At 35.7% G+C, this 23,307-nt stretch overlaps 1 protein-coding gene across 2 annotated transcripts in view; it reads left to right on the top strand.

Moving 5' to 3' along the window:
* LOC121407400 (apoptotic chromatin condensation inducer in the nucleus-like) overlaps positions 1–23,307 on the top strand; it is a 36,034-nt gene that overhangs the window by 5,647 nt on the left and 7,080 nt on the right. Inside the window, exons 2-10 of one of the 2 annotated variants that reach the window (XM_041598456.1) lie at positions 1,584–1,643; positions 2,104–2,188; positions 5,536–6,730; positions 12,980–13,202; positions 16,841–16,919; positions 17,951–18,108; positions 19,876–20,073; positions 20,448–20,748; positions 22,999–23,231. In XM_041598456.1, coding sequence (XP_041454390.1) covers positions 1,584–1,643; positions 2,104–2,188; positions 5,536–6,730; positions 12,980–13,202; positions 16,841–16,919; positions 17,951–18,108; positions 19,876–20,073; positions 20,448–20,748; positions 22,999–23,231 — 2,532 coding nt within the window. Of the gene's footprint in view, positions 1–1,583; positions 1,644–2,103; positions 2,189–5,535; positions 6,731–12,979; positions 13,203–16,840; positions 16,920–17,950; positions 18,109–19,875; positions 20,074–20,447; positions 20,749–22,992; positions 23,232–23,307 lie in introns of both variants that reach the window. The other variant, XM_041598455.1, reaches the window with a different exon arrangement.

Genomic DNA, 23,307 nt, shown 5'->3' with positions numbered 1-23,307 from the left:
TCGATTCGCTTGGATTTTAAAGTTAACAACACGAATTGCCTGTGTCAGGTCATCCGTACGTTCGCCGCAAGTTCACAATCACATGACATGATTTGGTCGCTAACTTTATGACTTGTTTTTATGTTGACCAGTCCATATCAAAATTACCGCAAGCAAAGCCAAGGCAGCGAAGTGATGTCCATCTTACTGAGAATTGGAAAAATAATGTTGAGATCAATGCCCAACATAAAATTGCATTAGCGCCGCCCCAGGCCCAGCAGCGCAGCAATAGCATTTTGCCAACTGTCTCTGCTTCCTCTGGCTCATGCGTAACCATAAGTAGAGACAGAGTTCAGTGACATGTTAGTTGCCCAAACTGGAGCCATATTGTCGGTGTCAAATACTGTCAATAGGAAATAGCATGAAAGTGGGTCTAAATTCCTAAAATTTAATTTAATAATCATGACATAATTTCTGAGGTGACTCACCCTGTCAAACTCAACTAAAAAATATGTTGAAACTAATACTAATTATGTCTCATTCAGGCTCAATTGTATATTTAAAAAATATTTTATCTCGGACATGTACATTGACCTTATCTTGAATATCATTAATTTCTTATGTGTGTGACTGTGCGTGCTCGCTGTGTACAAAGTCAATGCCAATTGGTTATTCTCAAAATCATCTGGCACTCGAATTGGTTCGAATTAATAAACGGCCATTAACAGCCATGGCCGTACATGTAGATGCCTCTTTGTCATGCCCCCCAAAAAAGTTATACAATTTTTTTATAAATCTTTTGAAAATATACACTGATTATCGATGTTACTAAAATTGAGTATGATTTCATTATCATAACAAAATATTTGCATCAATGATGAGTTTCAATCAATATTCAATAATACAAAATACTATCCATGTACATTATAGCAAACATGAAAATAACAACTTCATTTCCTAAATTATGATATCTTGTTGTGTGTCTGGGCATATTTGCTAATAGTCATTTCTACCAATATTTGTTGAATATATGTCTATCTTTTAATTGCAGATTTCAATGTTTTATCTCAACCAACAAAAATACTTCTTAAAATTTCATAAAAATGTGAATGATTCTGTGATTCTAGCCAGGCATTTGGAAAGTTAAAACAATGGAACATAGATTTCAAAATTCAAATGTCATATTTACATGTAGACATTTGGACAGCACTTAGTCAGACAAAGTGATGTGTTGTCTGGAAGTGATGCCATCATAGAGTATTGGTAGTTTGATATACTTTAGGTACATGTCCAGTAACAATATTTCAGTTTTAGGCATTTAAGCCAAGTTTTAAGTTCCAAGTTACATGTATGTTCATCATAATAAATCCATTACAACCTTTATTCTGATTTTTGTCACGTTTTTTTCTTACATGTACCTTGCCTATATTAAAAAAGTGCATGTAGTAAGTAGTAGTAGTTTTTGATATTATTTTGAAATGTATATATTGGATATTCAAATTGTATACTGTTGCCATGATCAGCCTTGCAGATAGTGATTTACATTACATTTAGATTATTATCCTATTCACTTTTTTTTTGCTCATTTATCATTTGTGTTTTAGCAAATTTACCTTGAGGAGTTGAAGCAAGCCCCTGTTCATGATGGATTCCCCAATCAGGATGTAAGTAAAATGTTGAAGCAAGGCTAGCAAATGATTCGTAATATGCTACATGTATAGTAGTCATGTAGATTCTAATTTTTTTACTGTATTTTTTTTGTCAAATTCATTGCACCTCATATTTTCTAATGTTGAAGAAACTCTCCCTTGTCTTGCAATTTTTTATTGCAGACCTTGTAGTTATTGAGGGTAGGAAATCATTTTTTCTGCAACAAGCAATCGTTTGGTAAATGCAAATGTATCATAATTCTGCCATACTGTATGTACTGTATGTTCTTTAAGTTGTTCTTAAATATTGTTTAAAAAGATTCTCTCCCCAAAGCATTTAATTTTAAGGGTGATTCGAGTTGTGTTTAAGGCAAAACTTGTGTATCCTGGTGTAGTACAGGTATTACCTACATGTATGCTAGGCCTAGTGTATGCTGTGATTAATTTTCTGTACCCGGTACTTTTTTTGTTCCAGATTGTTGAGGATGAGTCTGTTGCATCTAATTCATTCATTCAGCAGTATCTTAAGCAACAACAGGAGCAACTGAAGCAGAGACATGGTAAATACATCTAATAATACTTTAAGAGAGTCAAAAGGGGCCTAAGCTTTCGATCCTAGCAGAATCTTCTTCGGAGGCAAATTAATACTTTGAATGATTATCATCAATGAACGTAGAGGGAAGCAAAAAACTCAGCAATGTTGCTATTAGCAAGGTCCACTTCGCTCAGATTTTGTGACCATTTACTCAAAGAACACTTTTTTTTATGGAAGATTGTAGAGTTGATTTTTTTTCATTTGTAAAATTTTACTATTTTTTATGGATTATGAAACCTCCAAGAAAATATGTTAAATAATATTAAAGTATTTTGGTATTTGAAAATATGAAATTTAATCCTGCTTTATTGAAGATCTACAAAAAATTAGGACAATAATTAAGAGATAGTTTTATTTCTAAAATGTAGTATATTATTATGAAATTGTTTATCTATTTTTGTGTTTATTTGTTTGAATCTAGTATTGTCATAATCTGTTAATTTACTTCTATTTTGCTATTGATCCCTGAGTGTTTTGAGTCTGTTCATGGTTTCGTTGGCATTCCTACCAAATTGTGTGCGCACTTCAATTGTATGAGTGTATCAAGTAGACCTTCCTAATAGCAACACAGCTGTGTGTTGCTGCCCGTTATGTTCGTTGATTATCATGAAGAAATTTAATCTATTGCTTCCAAGTGGTGGGTAGCATGTATCTAGTAAAAGGGGGCAGCTATGTGTTTACCGTTATGAGACTAATGGGGTGTTGCAAGAAACTTGCGATCAATTGGAAGTCAATTTCTGGTTTCTAATTCAATCATATGTCTTGCAGTTAATTGCAAATTAGTGATTGATTGCTAATTTGCTCCTTGAAACAAGAAGTTGAATCTGCTTTGCTACAGCTATTGTTAATCTATCAGTTGTAAAATTGCAGCAGAATATTTGCAATTGATCTGAAAATTTTCTTGCAACACCCCCTTAGACATTCATATAAGGGTAATTAAGTATCACTGATCGTCTTGCACGAGTCTTTGTATTTTTATACAAATTAACCTAGATTAAGTGCATGACTCTTCTATTCTTATGTATGACAAAATTTTGGTGGCTTTGCAAGAATCTAATCCTGTCTGTCTCATTCAAGTCCCATACGTACATACATGTATATTCAAGTTAGTATTCTAGCATCAACTGAAGAAATCCATCTTTCATGGTCATATAATGATGATATGATCATTTCATTGGTTTCCTTCAACTGAATCAAAATAAACTAGATTTTAATTCGTCATGAGGACGAATTAGGTGGTCTGTCATGATTTTTCATTCAGTGTCAGCTAATGTATGGAATGAATCATTTAGATATGATTGATAATATTGATCGTAGACATCCTAAGAATAAATTTTGACCATTGCTAAATGTGATTATTAATGTGGTGATGACAATCGTCAGACATACATATTCAAACAGATATATACAAGATAGATGATTATATATATAGATGGATGGCGCGATGGATGGATCAAGTGATGGATTGAGAGATAACTGATAGGTGGTTATATTAATAAAACATAGATATATATTGTATAATACAATATACATGTGTAGATAGATAGAGACAGATAGATTGATATAGAAAGATAGACATATTCAAATAGATATATATAAGAGAAATAGATAGATAGATCTAGATAGATAGATAGATAGATAGAAAGAAATATAGATAGATTTATAACAGATAGCGGATGGACGGATATGATTAGATAGATATAATATGAAAAAAAGGTAATCATAATCTGTTTTATTTTGCAATATTTTAGCTATTATTTATTAGAATCGTTATAATTGATCTTGCGCGATAGTTAAAAAAAAAATATCATGTGCACCCGCGGACTCGAACCCCTGCCCGCATGAATGAATGAGATGCAAGTCTGACGCCTAACCGATTGTGCTAGAATATTTCCCATAGACTTTACATGTAAGCAAATTTGAGAATTACAATTCCAATTTTGCAAGCAAAATACGGGCATGATCCCGGCATCTGATCAAAAAATGGAGGGAATATATACAAAAGCTTAGAATCTCAGCTACAACATACTATAAGCTCAGGGAAAACTGACAAGAAAAAATGGAGATATGGCTCATGAAATAGAGGAATGTCGAATCTAGTTTTGAGAAAAAGTCATGTCCCATACAGATTACACGCAAAATGAGGAAAAATGACATGCCTTTATTATTTGCAATTTTTCAGGATGATCTGTTTGTTAAAATAAAAAATAAAGGCAATAAGTCATGAAGAGTAAGACCTATCTACATCATATCGAACATTTGGCAAAAATTGACCAATATTCACGGAGTTAGAGCCTAATTTGCATAATTATTATGACGTCATAACAAGGAAAATGGATATTTTGACTTGCGACGCCATTTCGATAACGTCATCATCAATTGAGGGACAATAGTGACATGAAATCAAATCTACAACTCATACTCTATCGATATATGAAAAAAAAAATTGGGGGTCAACGGACTATTTAAAGAGCTATAGTGAATTTTCAATAGGCATGTTTTTGCCCATATATGGCCAAGAGTGAGAGCTCGCGCGCACACGTGCTGCAAACTTTAACGGGTGTTAATTTCGTTATTATTGGTCGTAGAGAGCTAAATTGGTTATTAAATTGCTCAGAATTATATTATCAATGCAATGATGTAAAAAAAAATGGTGTTTTTGCACTGCGTTAAGGCATTACGCGCTGAAACGCGTGCGCATACGTGTGCGCGCGCAAATTTTTGAAATGCTTAGAATGACTTGAAACGTACTCTAATTTGGTCAAAAAGTGATTTTGAGCAATTTAAAATTTTGACGCGCGCGTCGCGACCTCCAGGTGACCTTTGATGACATGACCTGATGACCCTTGACCTGAAGTTGATGTGATGTTAATTTGATCGATTTTTGATAATTGATAATGGAGATATGATTGATAATGTGATTTTACAAAATGGCGCCTAGATGACGTCATCATGACCTGATGACCTTGAAAAGCTTATTCTGACGTGTCCATGACAGATCCTATAAATGACATGAAATTCAATGAAATTGACCAAGTCCATTTCAAGATATACTGGCGACAAAAAAATCCTTAAAAATAAATAAATAAATAAAAATAATAATAAGAAATTTACGAAATTAAGAGGTGATCTGTCAAAGACAGACCACCTAAATATGGACGATAGATTAGCATCTCTTTGATATAAAAATGTTACATGTGGATTTTCAAACAACTTTTACTGACTTCCCCCACCCACCAATAGTTGACAAAATAAAATGTGATTTTGTATTTTATAAACCAATCATGTTTCATATTTCTTTTTGCATCATAGAGAGAGAACGAATTGTGGAAGCACCGCCAGAAGCTGAAAAGAGTGAAGACATACCTGAAGGGCTAGCAAATCAGGTTGATGAGCTGAACCAGTCTTTGAGCCGTAGCCAGTCCGAAGAAGCTGACAAAGAACCAGATGAGACAAGGAATGGGGAAGGCGTAGTGGATGAAAGGGCTGAAACTGCCCAAGAGGAACACACCACCTCCAGCAGATCTTCCAGAAGATCAAGGAGACAGAGTGCAAAGCAGGAAGAAGAGGCGGAGGTAGAGCCAGACACCAGGAGCACTAGGAGGAGGACCAGCTCCAGAGTTAAAGAACAGGAGGAGCCAGAGGAGATGCAGACACCACCTCAGGAAGTAGAGCAGATGCAGACTATCAATGAAGTTGGGAAAAGATCTGAATCTGAGGCGATGCAAGATGAGGCAACAAAGGTTGTTGAACCATCTGCACCAGAAGAGGAGATGGATGTAGCCGAAGCTGCTCCAACTGAAGATGCTGGAAATGAAGCTACAACACAGAAAGTAGAAATTGAGGAAGCAACAGAGAGTAGGGCTCAGGTTGAACAGACAGATGATGCCCAAAGAGATGGGAGTGTCCCAGAGTCTGCACCATCTGAACAGACTGAAGAGAGAGAGGAACAATCCAAAGTCATAGAAGACCCAGTTCCTACAGAGCCAGAGAGAGTAGAGCAAACCAGATCAGCAGAAAAACCTTCTGGACAGGTTGCAGCAGATGATGCAAGTGAAGACAAAGTCACCATCCAAGAACAAGTTGCACCAGAAAAAGAGGCAAGTAATGTAGAAATTGGGGATGCTTCTGAGAGCAAGGAAGAACAGCTAAGAGAAATTAAGCAGGTCTCCACTCAAAAGAGAGTGAAGCTCAACAGGTCTACTAACCTCAGTCGTGGTTTGGGATCCAAGACAGTAGATGAAGAGACGAGACCTGAGAAAGTTCAGGTCGTTGAACCAGAGGTATCTGAAAAAGGAGATGTTCAGACGAACCTGGATGAAGATAAAGATACCAGCTCAGCTCAGGAAGTGGTTGAGAAGTCTCCCAGAAAGCGGATAACGCCTCCCGATGATGAAGATGATCAGGGTCAACCTGATACCACCTCAAAACGTAGGAAGACAGAATCAGATGGTGAGGATACAGACAAGGGACCAGAAGAAAGTTCTCAACCAGTTACCAGTTCAAGGTAAAGTTATATCCTTTATTCATAGAAATTTAGGAATTTATTTGTGTGTTTTTCCTTTAAAAAATGACTTAAGAGGCTGGTCGATGGTCATAATATGATCACTTTACGCCAAAAAAACAAAGGTTGCTTTGAAATCAAGGGTTTATGCAGATATCTTGAATTATTCACCCTTAATTTGCATGCATGTAAAGAAAGGATTCAATGATGCATGGCTTTTGTCAAAGGGTGCTAGATTCTCACTTTTTGCAATTGTTTGAGTACATTGAGCATGTAGATTAATTTAGATAAATGATAAAAGTCTTATCACTCTCATGTACATGCTCAACTATATAGCAACAAGCATGAACTTTTACAAACTACATGTACATTTTGCACATGTAGATCAGACCCTGTCATTTCCCTCAGTGGAGCTACCTAATGCACATTTACTGAAATTTGCAATAATTGTGGTCTAACAGAAAAAATAATCTTAGGACAGCCTATGTGATTTCAGGTCACTACTTTATTTCCCTGCTAAGAGAACTTTAAGAAAAAGAAAAAAGTTGGATTACTAAGCTTTATGAATAAGATTTCTGAGGAGTAGCTGTTGAGAGTTTCCATTCTCAACCTCATATAATCATGTTTGAGACTAGTCCAAAGTCATCAAGGTTTTTTTCACTGGTGCCAGGTATTAATTTCAAATAAAGAAATGCATAAGAAAATTCATTGTCATCAAAGATTTTGAAAATTTACCAGTTAAAACCCTATATGTAACTTTCCTTATATAACTTGATATTGAATTTGTAATAGACCAAGTGGGTTTATGGAACTACAAGTTTATTTCCCACGATTTTCTTGAATTTATTAGCTGGTAACATTATGGTATTGTTGCATTACATTGTAATACCATGCTTTCGATCTGTGATGGGGAGCACTCAGTACGGGGAAGTCAGCAGACCGTTGCCGTACTCGAGCTTTGTTCCCATGCTGTTCTATAGCCTTTTTGTTTGCGCTATCGACAAGGGTGCATGCCCCATATATTGTTCACATGCAATTGTTCTTCGTTTATATCAAAGCGTACACTATTTTGCTCGTTGATCATCTCAAATTCGGCAGTACAGAGAGATTTTAGGAGGTTGTGCATGCACAGATCAATTTTCGGCTTAAGTTACCGTCCTAGATTTCTCCTATCACATAGCGAAAGCATGTTGATTATTGTGTACAAGTACAGTATGTACTATGTAGGTGCAGCCATATTTGTAATTAAACTGCTGGAGCTTCAGTGCCATCTTATTTAGGAAACCAATGTTTTGTATGTAGGCCACAATGGAATATTTTTTGTCTTGCCTGAATAAAGTTCGGCAGAGACCTTTTCTAAGTTGTTCTGGTAGTTTGTTACAAAAATGTTGAAATTTTGTTCAACTTGCTCTCATGTCTTTATTTCTGCATCAATTATGCTCACTCTTGGTACATTTGATCCTTGGGCATTACCACATATACATGTGTCCATGAGGATGAGTTTACTGAGGCATGGTTTATAATTTATTTTATACAAACATTATAATACAAAAAGAAGCATAAGTTCAAAAGTATAATCACTTATCACAAATTCATAATTTCATTAAAAAATAATACATTTGAACACAATGGAGAAGTGTTTCTGTAATACAAGCTCAGTTAAAAAAATTTGGATCATATGAAATCATAGAAGAATAACAAAAAATATGTGTGTAAATGGAGAAGAAGGGAAGGAGGGGAGAAGCGAATGAAGGTAAAGAAGAAGAGAGGAGAAAAATTAAAAAGGGAAAAGGAATACAATAAAGAAAAAGGAGAGATGGACAAACATGAAACTGATTCATATTCTTAATGACAGTGTTATTCTCTAATGATGAATTATATTGGTTACAGAATGTGAACTACATTATATTGCAATATTCCCCCCTTCCCAATCCAAACAAGGTACAATATTGTAAACCTATTAATTATCCCTCGCCTATAGAAACAAGTACCGCCAACACAAAAAGGCATATGTTGGACAGTGTATGTATGTATTGATATCGCTTGGAAAAAATACTTGACATTTTATGGAATTCTGTGCCTATTTTGTTCATTTCTCAGCACTTAACACATTTTTTAGAGAGCCAATTAACACATTTTTTAAAAATTTATAAATACAAATACTTGGTAGGTCATTTTATTGGATTCTGATCAAACTCATTTTGAGATTGTTACCACAACTGGTATTTATGTTTAAAGTAAATATGTACATGTATGTGTAAGGGGTACTCCTGGTAAAGAATGATTTGATTTTAAGTTTTGAACAGATGAAGTAAAATCCAAGGGTATTGTAAACCTAAATAATTGAAATCTCATCAAAATTGACAAGAAATATGACATTTAATTTTTGAAAATTATTTTAGTGAAATGGTCGGAATGCACGTCTTCATGAATGATATGCAAATGAGCAAACTTGCAGTATGATATCATTTCCCCACTTTATATACTTACAATGTATATATTTTATTGTATGAAATTTTATTTCTTTGAATTTTATCCTCCAATAATAAAAAAAAATGGATTCCCTTATGATTTGATGTGTAAAATAATCACTGATGCAACTTATTTTATTACAAGGAGTCATATACATGTACATGTCGTCAGCGCTCATCCAAACCGTTGTATCAGTCAATTTTGGTCAAAAACTCAGTTTTGAGATTATTTGCAGAAAAAGAAATGTACACATCCTATTCTATTCATAACTGAATTTCTACATGTAGGCAACAATTTATTTTAGTTTCTGAGATATGAGAGGATTTTCACGGTGATGCCATACAAATTTTTAATAAAATGCGCAAATCCCATAGGAAACGTGTACTGTAGCAGAGCGATTCAATGTTTTTATTGGTCAGCCAAACTCATATCGTCCATCTGCACTGCATTGACTTTGCACATGAAAAGCTATACTACGTTTTGACTGACCGCGCATTGAAATCGCGGTCAGGATTGTTGTATTTCCAATGGCATTTTTGTATAGGGGAAATCTAAACCGCTCAAACCGAAATTTCTTCTGCAATATTTTCTCTGATCCTTGGTTTTTTGTGTAAAAATAAGGATATCATTGTCAATCTATTGTCTTGGTCTTTCCATCCATGCATTTTTCTAGCAATGAATATGTCGTAAGGCAGGAGAACTATGTAATAATTATAGTAAACTTTGAAGTTGATTTTCTCTGAAATGGGTTTGCACCGTCGTATTTGGATACGATGGTTTTTATGACCGCCAACGATGTATCATACAGACATATTTTAAATAATCATTATTTCATGTCTATGTACACGTAATAACACCATAAGAAAAGGCAAAGTGGTGGCATGACATCATCATCATTAGGCATTTAGGACTGTTTTCACAAAATATTGGGAATTGAAATCCAGTATTATCATATTTTGATGAAACTTATTGCATTTTGCTTGGTGAACATTACTTGAGGATGTATTTATACAGATAATTATTTTCAGCCTATATTCCTTTAAGGCTACCCAACCAGTAGGGGCTGCACCGGCCTAATCACTAGTGGCAGGCCATAGATATTTATTCGAGCCAACCCATTGCTATTTTTTTTATTTTGATATGGCTGATTGACAAAGTGTATGCATATGATTGTCCATCTAACACTGATTCTATTTTTGGTATTTACTGAACTTCCTTTTCCCAAATTGGGAAGAAATATCACCAATTTTGGACTATATTTTGACTGGCGGAAGATTAGGCCTATTTTGCTGTTTGAGGTGATGAATCTGCTCCCCCCCCCCCCCCCGACGATGTCTTCAAACACGCCGATTTATTTTTAAAATAAGCCGGTCGAGGGACCCTTTTCTGGTCAGATATGGATTGCCAGATATATATCCTATCCACTGGTAGTAAACATTCGACCCCTGAATTTCATCCTTATTTTTAATAAATTTTTGAAAGTGCCAATTTAACACACGAGTCTATGGGGAATGAATTAGGCCTGTGATACCTAGGCCAATAGAGAGAAAGAAATACCCCAGGGTTCAAGGGGTACATTCAAGAAGCGGGTGCAGCCACCCCCCTCTGCCCTCCCTCCCATTGAAAGGAAAAATACCAGACAAAAAGAGAGAGGGGGAGTAGGGGATTGTTGGACTGTTGAAAAGAGAAGTCTGGGTGTTATGTATTCGTATTACCGATAAACTTTTTTTTATTAAAAGAGAAAATAATTGTCTTGTCTCTCTGTATGCTGTGCCAGCCCATCCCACCAACTCCCCCAACCCCCTCCCAACCAAAAGATAATGAAATGAAATAATTAAATTGAAAGTGAAAAATAAAACTAATACAAAAAAATGAAAAGAGATACTTTTTAAATGAAAATAATTAGAGAAGACAAAATACAAGATTCATGTAGAAAGAAAGTACAATAATACTAAAGTTATCTTGTGAAAAAGATAAAAATGAGAAATTTAGATTATAAAAAATTAATACATGCCAGGCATCGTAATGTACAATATTTGAAAATGAGCATATTTCATTTCAACTTTGCATGTGGTTGAATACAATTGCAATCAGACAATATGAACATAACACAAATTCATGTACTTTGGTCCTGCAGTCTCTTTGAATGTACCTGGGTATTATAATCATGAAGTCCATTATGCTCAATGTCTGTGTGTATGGATTCTTTTGTGTGTGTGCACCCTCTATGCACATTCACACACATGCACATGCATGGCATTTCAGCACAGCATTCCACTCCACACTGTCCTGTATGCATGCAATGAATACAGCACATGTGAAAACCAAGGTCTATTTCTGCCCTCTGCAATTTGTATTGTCCATTTGGTTTCCACATGGCTGTCTGCTGTGCTTACACTTAGGAGATTGCGTTTAATGTATGAACTACTAGTAAGGGACCTACCATTTTGGATTGTCCTCAGTTATTTTGCCAGGATATTTGTAGAAAGCAGGAAGGATGAGTCTATCCTTTTTATACTAGGAAATGTAAGCATTTGGATTTTGGAGGAACAGATCTGTGGCGTATAAGAGTGATATGATCGGAGAAGATTCTCATGACTGCGAGCTGCGTAGGCCATCAATTTACTTTCCTTTTTTAATATTTGCACGTCATTTTCTCTTTTCCTTCCCTGTATGTGTTCAGTTTTTGAAGTTTAAGAGTCTTTTGAAAAAATGTTTTTGTTGATTTAATATGTTTAATAATTTCTGAATCATGTGAATTATTTGAACTTTTTATTAGAGAACAAAAATATGAAGACAGGTGATGTACTATTAGATTCATCCTGTACATTGTATCTTGTGTACTGTACTAGGAGCATTATCATGATAAAGCTTTTAAAGGACAAGTCCACCCCAACAAAAAGGTTGATGAAGAGAAAAATCCAACAAGCACATTGAAATTTCATCAAAATCAACTTGTTTAGGGGCCAAATTGTGTAAATAAATCCTGCGAAAAACTTGTTTAGGGGGTTATTTTTCACTTAGAGAATATACTTGTTTAAAGGGTGTTTGGAAATAATTTGGTCACGCATGTGTACAGCAATACATTTGACTGCCCCCCCCCCTGGGTGTTTTCTTCCTAGTAAATGCAAATCGAATGCCAGTTACATGTTTATAATAAATTTATTAGAATGAATCAAGTTAAAGGCATATTTTGACTTTACATCTAAGGAAAATATGTTACATTAGAGAAGCTGTATTTTGCATTGCCACACTTTTGCGTTCAAGTCGTGTTCGGACAACAGTGCAAGTTGTTCAGGCTGGTGCACCTCTAAAATGAAGAAATACATTTAAAAATTCAGTGTTGCTAAAATATCTTTTGCATAGCCTGATAGCAGGTTATATTTCCCCAACAGCCTAACTGCTATAAAGTGACATTTTCATCCAAGTGAAATTATTCCCTTGTATGGCTTCATATGCCTGATGCACTCAAGTAACACAATGGACTTTACACATGATGCTGCCATCTTATTGGCTGCATTAGTATCTTCATACACAAATCTGAATTAGCCACATTAACTGTAAGACAAAATATGCATGTTAACCTTTCAAGCAGTCATCAAATTTATTTATTCTTGTAGTTCAATTCAGTGAGAAACTCCTTTATGTACCGTACATAAATTTTTTATTTATCCTCTCAGGCATGTGTGCAGTTGTTTAAAGGATATGATGAAGAATTTGGAGTTTCACTGGTTTTGAATCCATTTCTTTTGCTTTTCCATTATCTGTATTTGCGAGTAGGGAAGACGGAGTGACTGCCTCTGAAGGGAAACCGGTTGCCATGACGATGGGTACTGACGAGGGAAAGGATGATGCTGCCTCCGCCGAGACTCCAGAGACGAACGAGACAGAGGATGGAGAGATCAAAGAGGAAGGAGAGGTGAAGGAAGAGGAAGAACAAATGGAAACAGAGCAAGGAGTAGAAAGTAACAAGGAGAAAGAGATTGAACCATCTCCTCAAAAGGTAAAAAAAAAGAAAGTTGGTTGATTATTAAAAACGAAGCTGTCATGATCATATCTAAATAGACCAAAGTTTTGATAAAACATTGATTTTACTCCAGGGGCCTATTTCATAAAGACTTAAAACCATGATAACTTTGCTATTATAACGACTACCATGGTTTCAGGGCTCAGCAGCCAATCATAATCAAAGATGTTTATTGTGTGGTTACAATAATGGGAAAGTTACCATAGTTACTTGTATCCCTTTATGAAATGGGCCCATGAAGCATGATTTTGTTTATTTAGCTTGGAATTCAAATAACAACAAGAACAGAAATGCATAAACCACTGAATTTGAATGAAAATAAGGGATATTTTATTTGGCATATACTTTTTTGCACAAATATGTGCAGTGAACTCAAATTAATTTTGTGCATAAAAATGAGGAACATAGTTTTAATGCTTTCCAATTCGTCGTATCCATTTTAGAAACGACAGAGAAAGAAACATTTTAAAAATGATTAGCAATGTTCATTTTGTGTAAATATGTATGTATACCTAACTATCATCTAGCCCCGCAAGCTTAGCATCTGGCCTGTGACCTGTACAACCCGGTTAGCCCTTGGGAGAAAAGTGCCCTGACCTACATGTATGTCAAGATATATGCCAAATCCTGTGTGTTCAAGAATCCGAAGGAGTAGTGTTGTTTGTGAAAAATATAGAAGAAGGAAGCATGCTACAACTGAAGCAGAATGGTAAATTAATAAAGTCACCTTGGTCTGAGCGATGTCATGACCGAACATTGCAGTTTAGATCTCCCAGTCCAACCATTTATGCAGATGATTGTCTTCCTTAGAAGGCATCGCATCTTGGTTAAACCATCTTTGCAGAATATATCAAGCAGAAAAGCTTAGATTTACTGTCATTTCAGACTCATGACATCATGAATCAATGTAGTTTTTATCAAACTCATCGTTACTATGATCTACAGGCATCTTGAGAACACTTTGCGCTATGCTCTAAGAATCTGCTACCTACATGTAAAGACTTTCAAATCTCAGTGGACGAGACTTGGCTAATCAAAGGACCATCAACTATGGTGAAGTGAAATGTCAAAAAAAGATCTGAATTATTGTTTGACTGGAGAGAAAAGTGACCAGCGTACAAATCTGCTCCTGCGATGTGATCCGATTCTCAACCCGTCAAAAACTCTATTTTAGACAAGTCTTTGAAGAATGATACGATTGAAGACTCTGCCATCTGCCAAGGAACTCTTCTTAATAACTCATCTACCTGACCTGTTTCTATGGTATATGTGTAGTTCTGTCACTGCTACATGCATTCATCATCAGCAATTCTAATAGGCAGTGTTCACATCTAATTCCCTTCTCAAAAAAGATAACATTTTGGTTCTGTGACATAACAGGAACAATGTACAATTCATCATCAGTCATCAGAAGTCTTGCCAAAAGCACCATCAGCTTGTGGCATACTGGTTGTCATCGCACATCAAATGTCAACGTAACTCCACGTACATTGAGTTGGCAAGCACCAGGATAAACACGTATGGATCCTTTATCAAGACTAACGTCTTCTATCCCCAATAATGTTTCCATCAGACATTTTACTTTGTTTATACATGGTGACCATCTAAATGACCATCATTCTGTGGAAGATGCAGAATGTACAATGGAACATCAGAAGAACTCTTGCCAAAAGCACCATCAGCTTTTGGCATTTCAGCTGTCATCGATTACCACACCTCCAACTTCAAATGAAATCTTCATATCATTTCTTAACATAACGTTAGGAGAGCTCATATGGACCCTTCTTAAGAACTTTATTATTATTACTGGAATATGAATCGTCTGCAGTGTCTTCTACGATACATGTCTGTAATCATCATCCTTTAGGACTGAAGGATTAAATATACTTTCAAAAGCGACTCCAGGGTACAGTTCTGTTAAAAAAACTATTTGGACAGTGTCACCGACTCATCGCTGTTTCTCCAACAATTCATCCTAGTTATAAGGCCACCTTTTGGTTTTAGCTTATGAAAGGATTAGTTCCAAAGCAATATGCATTCCCCACGCTTTATTGTGATTTGTCACTCTTCAGAACTTTATTTTTGCCTTTTCACCATGGACTGTTGCTTCCCATGAGATTTTCCTTTGCATCGTGCCACATCATCAACATCCTTGTCCAGAGAATCGTCCAATCGATCGAAACTCTTATGCTGCGAGAAATTACTGAGACAAAGCGAACTGTGTTAAGCTGCTTTCGTAAACGCACTCATGCAGTCTTGATTAAAACATCCAGGGTTCCCCTTCAATGTGTTCTGTACTCCCTCCTCACATGAAGTTGCAAATAGTATTAGGCTCCAACACAGGTCGTGGCAGGTCTTGGAACAGCATACCAAACTTTGTTTTTGCAGAGCCCTGGGGGACAGAGCGAGAGAGAAAGTGGTGGCTGGGGTAATACTGATGGAGGCCGGGCCTAGAGTCTGCTGCCAGCATTATTCTGGATCATGTTTCTTGTTTCATGTTCATTGTTCCTGTTCTTTTTATGTATCTTTCTTTCTAATTATTCCTATTTTGCTCAAAAAGAAAGAGAAATTTGCATTTAATATACACAAAATTGTTGTGCTTACAGGGAGGGTGCGAAAATTTTTTACCCCCCCAAAAAAAAAAATAATAAAGGCCAAAAAAACAACAACTTGACTATTAAAGTACTAACTGCAAATTTTGAATGAGCGCAATTAAAAAAAAAGAATATCCTGAAAATCTTGCCAATCTTTAGGAAAATTAGACTTAAAAAGTTTTGTTTGTTCACATTTACTCCTCTTCCAGCAAAAACAGCTAGACGTGAATGAATTGGAATATAAATCAAGAAATGGGGCTGAAATATATGGGATAATGCAACGTACACTAACTCCCCAGAACCTTTTCTCAAGTTTACTTTTTTTTCAATCTTTTCTAATCAGAAGGTTTGTCCAATTTATCTTGGATGAGTATTTCATTCCATATCACTGAAAATTATTGGAAATGAGGCTTTAATTGTTTAAACAATAGATGTATATGAATGCACTGTAGGCATTTTAGAGAACAAACAAGTCTCCCCGATTGTCAAAGAGGCTCCCAGAAAACTTGGAAGAAAGCTTAATTTATTTGATTACCATGCAAGAAAAAGATTTCATCAACTCCTTCGTTACATACCTGTGAATATTATTGATAGCAGATGTACTGATTTCTCTTGAATCTTTTCTTCACTTTTGTTTAAATAGTACTCGAGGGATCTGCGTTGCAAATTCTGGTAATCAGTTTGAGAACCGATAGCCTCATATTTTGGGTGTTGTGGAGAATTAAATGAAATAATCATGCAAAATAAAAATTGGGGAAAAAATTACTGGACAAGCTTCCCAGCACAGGTAATGATTACACAGAACCATGTAATGAACCATCATTATTAGTTCAAAAGAAAAAGCAGAGATGAATATGGGACAAGCCTTCATTTTAATTTCTAACTCCTTTCTTTACTCTCCCTTCTTGTGCCTTGCAAGAGTTAACTTGGCATTATGGATAAATCTTCAGACTATCATTGAGCAATTAGTCTAATCTGTATATTTTGCTGTTTTGTATTTGTTTTTGCTTCTGAATCAAGGTTGAACAGAGATCCCGTTCCAGGTCGTTCAGTAACGTGTCTTCAGCTCCCGTCAAAACTAAGAGACTTTCCTTTTCGTGTAAGACAAAATTTATTTATCTACATGTATTGTCAATATAAACTGAGAACCGAAATCTGAGACAATGTTGGAGAGATTACAGAAGACCACATTACTATAACAAATCCACCTTGTACAGTGCGAGATAGTGGTTCAAACTACAACTAATTGTATCATTTTATATTCTACATGTATTTGCATACACAACCATAGGTCATGTGGAAACCCTACAGTACATCTTGTTAGTACATGTAGATATCTTTCCAGTCAATTTCATGATTGTCAGAAAGATAAAATACCCCCTTTATTATCACGCCACTACATTGTTGCAATGGGGGAGGGGAGGGGGAGCATTGACACTTACCGTGCTGATGTGACTACGCTATTTGAACCGACCATTCTCTGAAAAAGAATTTATCAGTGAAAATATATATTTTTTAAATTGGATAATAAGAACTACTGGGAAGCAGCAAATATAATCTAGCTTTAGCAGAGCAGCTGTCACACATTTCTGCATTCCTGCTAGGCTCACATTTTCCTCACCTGTATCGAGGGCAGCGTAATGTGGATGAATTCCTTCCTGAAGGAATGAGATCCAGCTTTCTAAATATATTTATTTCATGCTTCGATAAGATTTGATTAAAAAGTTACAGTTTTATGAAGTATCCATTTTGCCCCCTCATACAACCAATAGCAATCAAATTGGAATTGGAGAAGTACCGGTAACAGTGAAAGTGGCAACTCATTTCTGCAGTATATCGTATTTTTCATGCATTAAATATAATGAAATATGAAAATTTTGGTATCATTTAAAAGAGTGAAATCTTACATTTTCTTCAAATATTGTGCGCAACATACAACTTTGGAAGGTACTAGATGTATAGAAGAACTCCCAATGTTTGAAAAATAAACATTTGGTAGGATTTGGTAGAATCTTAAATAAAAAGACCCCTGCTACTATAAGAAGGAAAGTGTATTCTTGGGGATGATTCATTGGAGATTGTATATCTTGCATTGACCAACCACTATATTTTGCAAACTGAACCCCACAGCCAAGGACAAAGCCAAGGAGACCACAGGAGAGGAAGACAAACCAGAAGGCGCAGTCAACGCTCCTCAGGTTAAGAAGAGACGCTGGGGATCAACCAAGAAGACCACTGCAGATGTAGCCAAGAAGACCAATGTCAATATCAGTACACAGCTTCTCAAGGTACAGTATGCTATTTCATTGTCTAGATAATTATGCAAGTCAAGGCTCCACATTAACTTTTTGTGGTGGTGGCCCGTTCGGGCCACCAAAACCTTCAAATAATTTTTTTTGGTGGCCCATTAGTAAAGTTTGGTGGCCCGAAAAATATAAAGAAAAACATTAATTAAAAATGAATAAAACAAACTGAAATATTCTGCAGTCACTACCACGTACCACTCTTCTTTGTACATCTTGTATGTAAATTGTGCTTGCTGTTATTTTGTGGTAATATATAAATTGTTCTATCATTGTGAATATGAAATGATTGTAAATTGAAAAAAAAGAAAATGTAAGAAAAATGAATAAGACAAAATTATCAGAAAAAATGGGGAAAATTATTATTATTCATTAGAAACATGTTCTTTAATCAGGCATATTCAATGGGAAGGGGTATAAATGGTTTAATCACTGTAAAAAAAATGACAGAAAAAAAAAGAAAACGGCAATGTATCTGGAAAAAACAGTGAGAAAATTCCTTCCCTATTTTTGACAAAATGATGGAAAAAATTCACATTTCATATCAATAAAATGCCTTCCCAAGTATTTACTTCCTTAAGAGTGGTTTAAGAAGTCATTTATAAACAAGAAAGAAAGAAGCTGTCTATTCAAGACAGCTTCGAAAATAAACCAAATATCAACATACATACAAATGCACATGTGGGACTGTGATGTACTCACCTATGTGTTTTTTTGTGTATTAATGCATTTGGAAATCGGTCTTTTTGAGTCAAAACAGAGGTCATAATTCCTCCTTTTAATGCTTGCGAATTATCAGGTTTCAGTAATATGGACTGTAGAAGGGCATGTCATTGGTGTAAAATGTGACTTTGACGTAGATTTTCAAAGTTCTGGGGAAGATTTCTTAGCAGTAACATTTCGCATCGCAGCTCCCTGAGTCTGAATAGTCTGCTAGCGCACAGCCAGCTGCAGTGGTTTCACGCATGCAAAGCTCAGCCAGACAGCCGGCTGAATAATAGTTACTGTATGCTAGCGGTAGGCCTACATACTGTCATGACTGTGCAATCTTTGTGTGTGTATTTGTGTGTAGATTGACAAAAAAGGCGCATGACGAATTGACTTGCAAATTGAACTGTAGAAAGTTGATAAATGTATGCAAAATCGGGAGAAAAATTGGGCTACTTTGAAAATTATTGGTTGCCCGATTCGGGCCACCAAAACTTAACATTTTTTCAATAATGGTTGCCCGAGATGAATTTTTGGTGGCCCCGGGCCACCGCTAATGTCGAGCCTTGCATTATGGTAATAAGGATTATGTAGTTCATGAAGCTCTCATATCCGCTCTGTAGAGTGCTCAATGTGCTTTGCAATTATTCCCCTTGCTATAATCCACATACAATGTTGATTTAAATTAGGGCTCTATAATTTTATATATAAATGCCCTCTTTTACCTTGCTCAAATGGATAAATTCTCAACCATTTAACCAAGTAATATTTCACATAGGATGATGGTATGAATACCTGTGGCTAGAATGCACAGAAGAGGTTTTAAAAAATATAGTGGGGGGGTGGGTAACTTGAGTCTCTTCTCGTTTTTGACTTTTCTGAAACAAGTACGAATTCCCCATGTGCACATACCAGAAAAACAAGTTCTCTTGATGCAGTTATATCAAACTGTTCTAATACGTATCAATAAGTATCATATTTGATTTTTTTTTATTAAAAAAGAGGGAATCTTTGTAACTAGAGATCTATTTATTTCTAACATAGGATATCATTCCGGAGATCAAGGTTCCAGCTTCTGAGTTGGAACTGGACCTAGAACCAGAGGAAGGAGAAGAATCCATGGAGGTCGGTGAGGTAGGAGAGACTAAGAAAGATGAAGAGAAAGCAGAACCCATGGAAGATGAAGAGGCCTCTCAAGAACCACCCAGGAGGAAGTTTATAAGGCAAACCATCACTGCACCAGTAAGTATTCCATGATTGTCATTAGTGGTGTGTTGATGGTGGTGATAAAAAGGTCATGCTGCTTCTGCTGTCGCTCATGATCAAAAGTAATGAAAGGTAATTTATTTGGAAAAAAAATAGATTGTTGATGATGATGTCGACAATGACGATAGTGATAATAATGATGACGGTTTATAGCAACAGTGATGGTGATGATGTTGATGAAATTTGTGCTTCTGCTGTTGTTGATGATTAGAATACTGAATATATTTATTTGAAACATATAGATTTTTAATTCTATTGATCATTCGGATATTGCTTTCTTTCTTTTCTGAAGTCCTCAGACTCCTCACTATGGTTTATGATAGCAAGTAACTTATGTTAAATTTCTATAGGGTGCTCAACAAGAGGAAGAGAGCGACATCGACTACGAGGAGGATGAGGAGGATGACGTGGTAACAAGGAAGGTTCAACAAAGAGATGAGGATGAAGAGGGAGAAGAGAAAGAAGAGAAAGGAAGCGGAGATGAGGAGAGTGATAGTAGCAGTGAGGAGGAGGACGATGACAAGGAAGGGTCGGAAGATGATGGAGAGAAGGAAGGAGAGGATGGTGATAAAGAAGAGAGGAAGAAGAAAAAGAAGAAAATTGAAACACCCAAGGATGAAGGAAAGGAAAATAAACAACCAGAAGTTAAAGGTAATTATTCAGGGAACCCTTTTTTGTCAGATTTGAAAATTAATAGACTGCACTTGTATGCAAGGGACATCACTGATATTTTCCATATTCTTATTTTATGTAGAACGTATTACACAAGTTAATTTAATTCTAACACAAAACATTGATTTACGTTTTTACAAATTTTTAAAAATAAAAATAAACAAAAAGTTATTGGAAAAATGAAAATAATTATTCTGCAGTGAAATTCTTTTTATGATGATATTTAAGAGATTGTTTTGAGGACATTATGGCCAAGACTTGCTCTTCAAAATGCCCTCATAGTAGACTTGTTAAGAGGTTAAACGCTGCATTTTTGAGTGCTAGAACATTATTAAAAACTGCAGAACAATAATAATAATAATAATAACATTAATAATAATATCAATAAAGATTAATATGAAATATAGATATAAAAGTTGCTTTATTATACCAAAAACGCAATTTGCCTTGCCGGTGGCTTTTAAACACGATATTTTTTTATTTAGTGTCGAAATACAGAGAGGGGATGGAGTAAATTCGGAGGGCTCCCGTGGACGTAGGCTTAAATAAACAAAAAAAAACTATCTTCAGGAAACATGTTAACTGATGTCTCATACATCTGTCTTTTCCAAGTCGATAATACAAGTCAAACTGGTTTTGTAAAGTAGTGGGAATGCCGCGGGGGAATGCAGTTTTGCCACTTCGGGGTCTCCAAAAGATATATATTTTAACAAAGTTAATATATGGATTGAGGTGGGGTACATTCGTCATGATTCATGTGCCAGAGCTTCATTTAAGCAGTAACCTGCAAAGCAATGTCTCCTGTAAATTTTCCAAGAGAAACAAATTAGAAACAAATAAAACAAACTTAATAGTGTTTTACCGATACCGAAATGCATTTTGCCCGTATGTATCATAGATTACGGTGTGGCAGACACACCAACAAAAGCGATACGAGAAGCCGATGGAAGCTATTGTGTTGAGATTGTGTTATCTCAAATGACATACCATTGATCGCTTTATTGTCCGATTCGTGAGTGTGACTGTGACATAGAGGTTGTTTTGGTCTCGTTTTAGCGCAATATCACGTCATACATTTTGACATATTTGCCCTCTTTCTAAGCAAATTAAGGCACTAATACTGTCATGAAGCATATCGATGTTTTCGCTGATATATTCTCTTTCATGTAGAATGTTGACATTTTGTATTAATTGCTGTTATTTATAAAACAGTTCAGGATTCTTGAAAAAATACTCTGTTTTAAATTATAATTTGCATAATTTATGTAAATTAGGTAATAATAAACAAGGATATCCCAATTATTTTATGACAATTTTCTTCCCTGTCTTACCCTAAGTCTTTATTTCCAATTTTAGGGCAGTTCTGGTGAAATATATATTCTGAATTACTTGTTTATACCATATCGACACAATATGCAAATTATTTGCTTATTTGCATAGATACAGCGTGTCTCTTTGGATGAATCTTTTTCTTTTGACTCAAGGAACATTTGTGCCAAGTGGGACACTAAAAAATGCAGCGTTCACCCCTTTTTTTGCAGTTAACAAGTCTACTATCATAATTCCCTCAAATTCGATATAATGAATAGCAAGTTACAGCTGAAAATTTCATGCTAACGATTTGGGTGCAGTCCCAAATATGTTCGTGCACAGCATTTGACCTTCGGAAGATTTGTGTCAATTCATTTCCATTATGGCAATTCCATTGCTTTTCAGAAATCACCAGTTCTTAGTTGCATTATAAACAGCCTTTCTCAAATATATTTATTTTATTATTCCTCCATTATCATATGGAAAACCTGGACTAAATTTTATCTTTAAAGATAAATTCCAGTATTGGTAACGATCTCAAAATGACTTTTTACAGAATCTAATATAATGACCACCCAAGTGTCTGTTTGTATGAATAAAAAATATGTGCCAAAGGATTCTGGAAGAAATTGTGTAATTGCTGAGAAATGAGCAAAATAAGCGCGTATTCGGTCACTTCCGTCAGGTCTTTATTCCAGCAATAATAATACTGTCCCACGTGTGCCTATCTGTGTTGGTGATCTTCAGTGTGAACATTTTTCAGCGTAGATTTCAAGATTTCACAAAGTTCAGTTTATGTAACTTTACCAGATCTAGATCCTCGATGATATACTGACAATTAAGCCTGGTTTTACAGACTTTCTCATGAAATCAGTGTTTACTGCAACTACTGGCATTTCTCTTTAATAAAAATCACAGCGAAAAAGGTTATCCAGATCAAGAGAGCCGTGCGTACGATGATCGACGAACCAATCCGGAATTCAGAACGCGACCCCAGCCCCTCGAAACGAGAGCTGAGTAACATCATCCATGTCAACAACCTGACGCGACCTTTCACCTTACCTCAACTCAAGGAGCTGCTTGGCCGATATGGGACGCTGTCTGCAGATGGCTTCTGGATTAACAATATCAAATCACACTGCTTTGTAACTGTAAGTTCGTTTGGGCCTTTTTCATGTTGGGAATTTAACAATTTCCAATCCCCCCACGCCACGTTCGAGATCATTG

Source organism: Lytechinus variegatus, chromosome 2 (genome assembly GCF_018143015.1).
Source record: "Lytechinus variegatus isolate NC3 chromosome 2, Lvar_3.0, whole genome shotgun sequence".
In the NCBI taxonomy this organism is placed as follows: Eukaryota; Metazoa; Echinodermata; class Echinoidea; order Temnopleuroida; family Toxopneustidae; genus Lytechinus; species Lytechinus variegatus.
Note: the sequence above shows the minus strand (reverse complement) of the source record. Positions and strands in the feature narration are given on the sequence as shown.